The 9,609-nt window shown below is 41.5% G+C and overlaps 1 protein-coding gene across 14 annotated transcripts in view; it reads right to left on the bottom strand.

Annotated features, from left to right (window-relative positions):
• The window catches only part of Aak1 (AP2 associated kinase 1), a 172,731-nt gene that overhangs the window by 83,251 nt on the left and 79,871 nt on the right, over positions 1–9,609 (bottom strand). For 13 of the 14 annotated variants that reach the window (XM_050165351.1, XM_050165352.1, XM_050165363.1 and 10 more), the window contains exons 4-5: positions 4,016–4,124; positions 2,513–2,655 (exon numbers count right to left, since the gene is read on the bottom strand). In XM_050165351.1, the coding sequence (XP_050021308.1) occupies positions 2,513–2,655; positions 4,016–4,124 (252 nt within the window). Of the gene's footprint in view, positions 1–2,512; positions 2,656–4,015; positions 4,125–8,097; positions 8,243–9,609 lie in introns of those variants that run through there. The other variant, XM_050165361.1, reaches the window with a different exon arrangement.

The raw sequence follows: 9,609 nt of genomic DNA, 5'->3' as shown, positions 1-9,609 counted from the left end.
GCATGGACACTTCAGGCTGGTAAGAGAGAAGGAAGGGAGCAGAGTACAGACAAAGAGACTGGGGAAGGCTACTTAGTAGGCTTTTGGGATTTTTTAACTTTAGGAGCTCAAGAATACAACCATTTTAGGATAGGCAGCTTTGCAGAGAGAAAGAATAAAAGAAAGCAGACTATGAGGGCAGGACATGGAAAGAGGAATAGGTCCGAGCAAGGGCAAATGGCAATGGGAAGGAGTAGGGGAAGGTAACAAGCCAAAAGAGATTAGGGAGGGAGAGAACTGACTAGCATTCACACACTCTGAGCACTGGCAGAGAGAACAGCTACTTGCTTGGACAAAGCCCCTAGGACTCAAGCCTGTGACTGGTTGCCATTTATATTGGTCACCTTTGTATCTGAAGGGAGAAAAGATTTATTTGGGTTCACTACTTTCATTCATCCAGAGGGAAGGCATGGTAGCACACATCACATCACGGTGGACTAACCAGGACACAGAGAGCTTAAAACCAGGCGCAGGCTATACCTGCTAAAAGGCCCACCCCTAGGGATCCACTTCTTACATCCAAGCCCGACCTCCTAAAGGCCCTACCAGCTGGGGAAAAGGCATTCAGAACACAAGCCCGTGGGTGACACTTCACATCCAAACCATAACACCACTGCTGTTCAACACTTCAGGTTTTTGAGAGTTCCCAACCTAACAGCCTTACTAAAACTGTCACTCCTCAATTCGGCGCAGAGCCTTTGCTAAGGGGCCTAGAAAGTTACCTCTCACTGACCTCTCTTCGCCTCACTATTACTCCAAACAGCTTGGCACTGAGGCATTTCAGAGAATTTAATGCCTCTGAGAAATGTGGAGGGTTAGAATAAAACATCTTCAAACCTGTGTTTTTAAACACAGTCTATTTTGTGGCAAAAAAAAAAAAAAAAGACAGCTATGGGTTTTCAATCTTAATATATTTGTTCATCCTGAACTCTTTCTTGAACTTTCTTGAGTGCACAGACAACTAGCACAAATTAACACAACAAAACAAATTTTAAAAAAATTAAAAAAACCCACCTCTATCTCTATTCTGATCTGATAACTTAATTAGCTTGGGGGGTGGGCAGCAGTCACGGTTTCTCTTGTAAGGATTCTGCACTGGCAAACAGTAAGGCTGCAATAGATGATCTTCCCAGATTTGACCCCATGGTTTGCAATGATTACCCTTATCTTTTTCCAAAGAAATGAAAATTACAACTGAGAGGAAGTAATTGAAGCATTACAATAACATCTGAAGAGAACTCTTCCATAGCACAGTACTTCCATTGTGATTATTTTCAGGACATAAACAGCCTAAGGACTAGGAACACTTTGAGTTTATATCTGTATGGAAATGGAAAGAGATGCCACACTTGCTCTAGGCAGGGCAACAGGACTTTCCTCAGTTCTGCCAGTGAATAAGTGACCCCACCCAGGCTAGCCCAGGCTCACACAGTGCAACATAGGCACTGCTATCTACATTTTAGAGAAGACAGAACCACAGCTCAGAGAGGCCAAATGATCTGAGGAACAAGCTAAGGAGCTTGAGCAAGGGCTAGAGAGCACATGATACCTCAGGGGTCCAGGGAAGAGAGGGCACTGAAGGCGTTAAATGCTGCAGATAGAGGCAGACTAAGACAAATACTAAAAAGTATCCTTGCATTTGGCAATATCAAGCAATTTTCCTATGTTCTTACAGTTCTGTTGCCATCATCACATGGTGGTATAGAGGCAGGGAAATCTCACACAAAGAGCTGGATTTAAATTCTGACACTACTGTTTCCTATTTATAAGAATTTGAGCAAGACACACAGTCCTCTCTGCTACTTAGTTTCCTTACCTGTAAAATGTAATGGAAAAGGTCTAAGAAAACAGCATGCATCAAGTTCAGTAGAATATTTAGCACACAGTTAGGGCTCAAAAAATGCTAAGCTAAAACCTAATCAGAAGCCAATTCCATTGTGAAAAAGCTATCATGTGACTTCACTATGAAAGACATAGGGCAATGTGATAGTAATCAGGACCGATTATTAAAAATAATTAATGGATTTTTCAAACTATGAAAGAGGGCTGGGAACATAATTCAGTGATATAGCACTTGTCTAGCATGTTTATGGCCCTGAGTTTAATCCTTAGTAATAATAACAATAACTCTGTGTATCTGTGTATGTGTGTGTATGCATGCAATAAAAGTAAGCCTTATTATTTATAAGCTACTTAAATTAACACATTATGCCTAAATAAAACCAAAAACATGAGTTCGGGCATTAGAAATTTCAAAAATTCTGGAGGTTAGTTAGCAAAGTTGGTACCTGTATTGTCCTTTTTCTTTGTATTTTCTCTCCCTAACTTCAATGTGAGGCCAGAATTAGAAATTATGTCTTACATACCCCTCAATATGTCTTTCCTCCCCCTCAATACATTCTCCATCCCTGGGACAGACAGAAACAAAAACATATTCAGTAAAAACCCACTCCTCAAGAAGTCAGTCTGTTACCTTCAGGTCCCGGTGGATAATAGGAGTTTTGCACTGATGTAGGCGGGCAACAGCCTCACAGGTGTCACAGAATATCTGCAGGACTTCATTCTCTGTAAAGCCTGTTTGTAGACGCTGATTCATCAGGTTTACCACCTGTCCTCCTAAGACAGGCACAGAGCAAGGGAAAGGGTATTAGCAGGCAGACTCATCACTTGGACCAAGACACTGGCAGATGTCCAGACAGAAGTGGACTATGGGCCAAGCCAGCACTAAACCCAAGGGGTCTCAAGTCTCTGCTTGAGATTTGTTTTCTTACAACCCAATGTCTCCTCTGATGCCTCAAAACCAGATTATTTCATTAAGTACACAGTTGTGAGCAGCCCTCATTGTATCCTCAAGATTAGAAGCCTAACTGACAGTCAGTTATTGCTGCCTGGTAGTCATATCTCCATGGTGTAGGAGACGAGGCCACAGCCTCTGTCATGTCTTTCAGGAAAAAATAAGACAGCACAACAGACCCAGAGAGCAGGAAAAAGATGGGTCTGTTTCCACTTTGAAGTCTTTAACTCTTGGGGAATTTTGTTTCTCTGGGAACAAAACACTGGTTACCAATATTAAACTAAATTATCCAGACTTGAGTCCTACTGCCTGGCATCTATAAAAGGTCCTAGGCAAAAAAAAAAGGGGGGGAACAAATTGTCAATTTCAAATTTGGTGATAGTTTACAAAATCAGATCAACAAATCAGTCAACAAATGCCAAAATTAATGGTTAATGTCACATTTACAGGATCAGAATAAATTTATGGGAAATATCTTTAAAGTCAGAAAATATTAGTAGCACTAAAGACAATTACAAAACAGGGTATCAAACAGTAAGGCAATGATCCAAACCTATAATATCAGTTACTCAGGCCAAAAGAGCCAAATTTCCAAACAACGGGTGCATAGGATGTCATCAACTCAACACATTCGTGCTAAAGTCTGGATTTCTCAAGACAAATGCATGAAATTCCAAGCTTCCACCTATTTGAAGTTGGAAGCAGCAGCATCTGAATGTAGTTTTACCAGGTATTACAGCCCCAGAGCAATAGGAGAGTCACCTATTCACAGACAAATGGGATTCTTTCAGTTGATCACAGGAGCGCAGTACTGTGAGTGGAGAAGGGGTAAAGAAGCTGCAATTTCTACAAGCTCCATACGCCTTCTATTATATGCCTTCACTGTTTGTTAAACCCTCATAAAGAACCCATTCTTTCTCATTTTCATGTGGTCTCATTTATATATACAACCAAACCTTACTACACCTAATGGAGACAGGGTCTGGAATTACCTATTGCTTTCATTCTTTGTACCATAACCCTTGTAGTCATGAAAATAACCAAGTGCATCAATGGACCACATAGCTTTTCTGTGAAACCAGAGCATTATCTTCAGGGTGCAATGGACAGTAAATGAAATGACCCCATGTCCTTGGCCATGAAAGTGTCAGAAACAAGAGCTTCAGTAGGGTCAACACACACCTCTGCAGAAATCCATGAGAATGAGAACTTCCCATACGTCGCCACTGCTTACATTGTTGATACTAGAATCAATGTAGCCCACAATGTTCTTGTGCCCTGAGAGGTCCCTCTGTGAACAAGAATGGAGAAGTACATTGTCAGTTATAGACACAGCAGGGGCAGAATTAGCCAGCTGATTCCATTAGCACAGACAATTTAAATATATAGAGACAACACTAACAATGTGGAAAGGGGAGATTGACAGTCAAGAACAAGTTTCCGGTGGTCTTTGAGAGGCCAGGCAGATCTCCAATAGCAATTCCACTGTCCTGCTGAACCATAACACTCTCCAAAGCTGAGGCACTTAGAACATCCACTTGTGAAGTAGTGCTCCACCTAAACCAGAAGCAAGGACTCCAATACCATCCAGAAATACTGCAAGGGACGAAAACCACAACAACTACTCAAATGCGTAAAATTTTAATACAGGGGAAAAAAGAAATCTGTCTTTCTCCTGTTTATAGGAACAAAAGTAAATTCGGCTTGAATTTTTTTTTTATTTTCTTCTCTTTTTTTGTGTGTGTAGGAGGACTGAGGATGGAGAAAGATTTACTACCTGCGGCATTTAACAGAGTTCTTTCCAAAGCAGTTTCTTCCCTGAACAAAGGAATAACGAGGGCTTCAGCTGGGTAGCCTGCACAAATTCAAAAAGGAAAGTACATTTCTGAACATGCTCCAATTGACTTTTAACAGGAAATATATGAAAAGAAAAACTGCCTTGCATGATTGGAAGAAACTACAATAGCATCTAGACCAGACCCAGCAATATGCTCATAATTAAGCTTTCCAGATGGCCAGCTGGGAGAGAAGATGCAGCATCAGCTGAACTGCTTATCAGTTCTCAGGGCTGTTGCTTATGGGTTTCGTGCCTCCAACAGGTGCTTACTGAGCACCACCAGGCACTTGAAATCACCTCATACCTTGGGCTACAGAGCACTTATCTATGGAGATGATGCTAAAGCACTTGGTCCATGCTGCAGATATTTATGAGGATGATGCTGAAACCCAAGGTCATTTAAAACTAAGTTGGGCCAGCAGTGGTGACTCACACTTTAATCCCAGTACTCTGTAGGCAGAGGCGGGTGAATCTGTGAGTTCAAGGCCAGCCTGATCTACAGAGCGTGTTCCAGAGTAGCCAGGGCTACACAGGAAAACCCTGTCTTGAAGAGAAAAAGAAAAAACTAAGGTGGGGGAAAGAAAACATGAGTAAACTGTGATTTTATACAAGTGCAAAGCAAAATTAGGATTTGTAAATAAATTGTAATATATTATTCCACTTTTGTTTTAAAGGCTTAGCAGAAGGTACAGAAAACACATGGTTCTATGAGTCTGTGTGTTTGACTCAAGCTTAGGTTCTGGAGTGGTCCAGTGGAACAATGGAATTGCTCCTGCAGATCTGGTTGGGCTTCTCAGAGTCCATCGGAAAGTCCATGAAGTCCATGTGGACTCCAGTTGTTGGGGATCTCCCCTGAAGATGCCCTCTCCAGACCCTGCCAAAAGATACCTTACAGCAGTTCCACCCCCAGAGAGTATTTAAAGTTTGGCCCACAGACTTCCTGTAGTGGTTTCCCTTTGTGGTCTCTTCCCCTGTTCCACCTCCCAAGACTACCCGGAGTTGCTTTTCTCATTAAACCTGGACTTTTAATTTGGTTTAATCTGATTTATTGCATTGGCAGAGAGACTTAGTATGGGGTCCAGAAACCTTTCACCAAACTCAAAATGACAAAGCTAGCACAGGAGGAACCCTCAAGGCATTCATTAAAAACTTAAATCCTCAGCATCAATAGTAATGCTCACTCCACTTTCTGAGTAGTGGATTTGAAAGCACTGCCGACAGACAGAACAGCAGACCCCACGAAAAACAGACAATGGTAAGAACGTGTCCAAAGAAAATTTCTGGAGACCAATGTGAGAATTTGGGGAAGGGGACGGCATGGGATGAGAATAGATTGAGTTGAGCACTGTCTGTGAATTACTCTCTCAGAACATCTGTGTTTAAAGAAGGGGCTGCCTCAGAGAAGAATTACCAAGAATTGTAAAAAGCACACTGGAGAATGAAAGCTGTAAGACACATGAGACACAGAGTGCTGGAGGCCCATCCTACAGGTCAGAAGGAGGGAGGGGTTAGGATTACTGCTAGGAGGTGGATCACAGAGCGATTTATTTTCCTGCAAAGCGGGGCAGGGCAAAGGTGGCTGCTACACAAGAATGAAGAATAGGGGAATTCAAGTGGGTTCAGAACTAAGGCTTTGCTTTTGGTATAAAACAAAGTAATCTTCAAAATAGGACAAGAAAAAACTTGATGAGGCAAAGGCCTCAGTGTACCTGCCTCTGGTCACAGACCAGAGAGATCACAGAGGCCAAAAACACTCTCCAGAGCTCCAGCTTTGTAACACAGCAGGCATTCAGACTGTAACCTTCCCTCTACTTTTCAGTCTTATCATGGACCTTTCTAGAACTCATTTCTATTTATGTAATCCAAAAAGTAGGAAGAACTGCAGAGAAACTTCTTTCCTAAAATTATGTGTGTATGTGTATATGTCTACATGTGACGTGTACATGTGAGCACGCATGCCTGAGCTTCTTAAAGATGAAGGAAGGCCATTCTAATAGCTGGGGTAAGGTTTTTACTTTGGAAAGGGGTGCTTGGTGTGGTGTCGTTTTATTCTTCCTTTCACCTCTTCATAACCCTACGTCTCTTTTCTAGCTCTCTGGGCAAACAAGCACATCTCTAGATAGCAGTAAAAGAAACTGTGGGCTGGCCCTTGGTTCTAGTGGAGATCTTGTTGAGCTTCTGCTACCTAAGTCCAAAATACTTTCTCTGCCCTACACCAACATTTATTCCGCCCTTCCACGCTGTTTACTTTTTCCTGTCACCTTGACATGAACTAGAGTTACCCAACTGAAACTAGAGAAACACAAACTAGAGAAACCTCAACTGAAGAACTGCTTCCATCAGGTTGAACTGTGGGCAGAGACCACAGAAGGCAGCACCCCTCCTAGACAGATAGGCCTAAGCTGCATAAGAAAGCTAGCTGAATGTTAGCTTGGGGGCAAACCATTAAGCAGCAGTCCTCTATGGTCTCTGCTTCAATTCCTACCTCCAGGTTCCTGCTCTGATTTCCTCTCTATGTACTGTGATCTGAAAGTGTAAAATGAAATAAATCCTTTATCCCTCAAGCTGCTTTTGGTCAGTGTTCTAGCAGAGTAAAGAAAATCAAATTAGGACACGTTTTTACTCAGTCTTGTACTTTGAATAGACCCTTAAAAATGTCAGCTACGGTCCTACTCCGTAGCACTGCACCTCAGACTTTAATAAGACAACAGATCACCGAGGAATCACACTGTAAAGCAGACTCTGACCTGATAGCCCTGGGCAGGTACCTTAGCAAGGTCCTATAGTAGTGCTCCAAGTGCAGTCAGCCCACAGACACTGGCTGCTCAGCAGACTGCTGCCAGTCCACAAGGAAATAAAGAGCAAGTTCATCAATCAACAAGCCTGCTTCCACCCTAATGAGCTTTTAACCTTTGAAGGAGCAGGTCATCGATGCACTTTCTGGCACAAGACCCCTTCGGCAGTAACTGTACATTTACATCAACTACTTCTTACAATGGAGCCAAGACAACTCAACCAAGTAAGAATGGTCTCTTCAAGAGCTAGTATTGGTACATTCTCATTCTCTGACATAACTTTTGAGACCGCTTTAGCTGCCTCCACATTTATAGCTGTGCTGCTTTGTTGTGGTGGTGTTTGTTGTTCTGAACAGGGATGGCCCCAGGAGATGAGGTACAGCAGGTCTGGTCTGACTCATGAGGAAACAAGCTCTGCCATCCTCTGCAGTGCCATCAACTGAGCTGGAAACGACATTCCTTCTTTCGTCAGCCATACCATTCTACATACGCATTCATAGTGCGCTAACTGACCTCTGAAATACCTAAGTCTTTTTTTACCCACTCTACTTCTAATCTTTGCCTTCACTGAACCATGCTGGTAAAGCTGGTTAAGATGAACTAAAAGTCCACATATATGTCCTCACTCTTACCCCTAGTGTTAGTCAATCCATTGTTTCAGCTGTAAAAATTGCTCAGTCATCCAAGGCAGCAGTTGTACCTTCTGATGGAAACAAAACTGACAAACATGTCTTCTGTTACTTTAAATAAGTTACTTGTTAAATGTAAAATAACATCAAATTATTGTTAAGAAAAGCTCCAGTACCACATTTATCTAGAGGACTCTTACAAAGGGACTGACATCATTTTCAGCCACATTTATCAAGAGAACTCTTACAAAGAGACTAATGTCACTTTCATCTACATTAAGGTATTTTAGGACAGCCAACTTAACTTGCTTTTTCTTCTTGGGAGTGGTGTACAATGACATCATCCATAACACCATGAAGTCTCAAAGATGAAGGGCATTGTAGTTGGACAAAATGGATGCACCTTCCAGCTGCTTTTGCTGATCAGGAGGAATTCTTTCCCCTAGAGTTCCCCTACATAAAAGTTAACATCTTGACGGAGGTTCGACCACATATGACAAGTCATGTTGGCTTTTAAAAATGTATAAAATACTAAAGTCAACTTTATATTTAGCAACAAAGGACTGAATGCCTTCATATTAAGATTGGGAACAAACCAAGGGTAAATGTGTCATTCAATGTAATATTACAAGTTGCAGCCATTGCAATACACTACAAAGAGGAAGAAAACTACAGACAAGAAAAAAAAGCCATCTCTCATTGCAATTTTGGTGAACTGACAGAATATATTATAAAAAATTAACTGTATTTCTAAATACTAGCAGTAAACCTGTGGATTTAAAAACAAAATCTAAAATATAATATCAGAGGCTGTAATTTGGAGGTGTAAAATGCAGGCTAAGGCTAGAACTAGAGAAGAAAATATACAAAATTATTTAAAATCACTAAAAATAAATTTAAAATCTTTGCTGTAAGTCGAAGAGCATTTCCAAGCTTGTGTACGAGAAGTACGTAAGTGGTAGTTAAAGACAGCATAGATGCAAGTGAATGGGAATGCAGACTATGTTCACTAACTGGAAGATCACAAACAGAAAAGATGTCAGTTCTCCCAAAACAGAAATGCAGGTTTAATGTATTTCCTATAAAAAAAAATTCCAGATTATTCCAAAATGCAAATGAAAGGTGATGTGTTGTGGTCTGAATGTGAACTGTCCCCAACAAGCTTACACGTCAGTTCCCAGCTGGTGGTGCTGGTTCTGTAAGGTTGTGGGACCCTGCTAGAGAAAGCAGGTCCCTGGGGATGAGCCTTGAGTATTTATGAACTGGCCCTACTACCTGTCATTCTTTGCTTCCTGCCTGCAAACACAACATGGCTAGCTGCCACCATGCCTTCCCTTCTATGATGACCGTAACCGTTCTCAAACCATGAGTCGAATCCTTCCTTAAGTTGCTTTTATTAGGCATTTTGTCACATTGATGAGAAAAGAAACTAATACACTATGTGGATTTGAGTATTTTAAAACATTCTGAGAAAAATATGAGGGAATCTTGTTTGATACTTGGGTGTGGTAGCAT

The sequence above is a fragment of the Alexandromys fortis genome, unplaced genomic scaffold (genome assembly GCF_014885135.2).
Source record: "Alexandromys fortis isolate MF-2015 unplaced genomic scaffold, M_Fortis_MF-2015_v1.1 scaffold_158, whole genome shotgun sequence".
Classification (NCBI taxonomy): Eukaryota; Metazoa; Chordata; class Mammalia; order Rodentia; family Cricetidae; genus Alexandromys; species Alexandromys fortis.
Note: the sequence above shows the minus strand (reverse complement) of the source record. Positions and strands in the feature narration are given on the sequence as shown.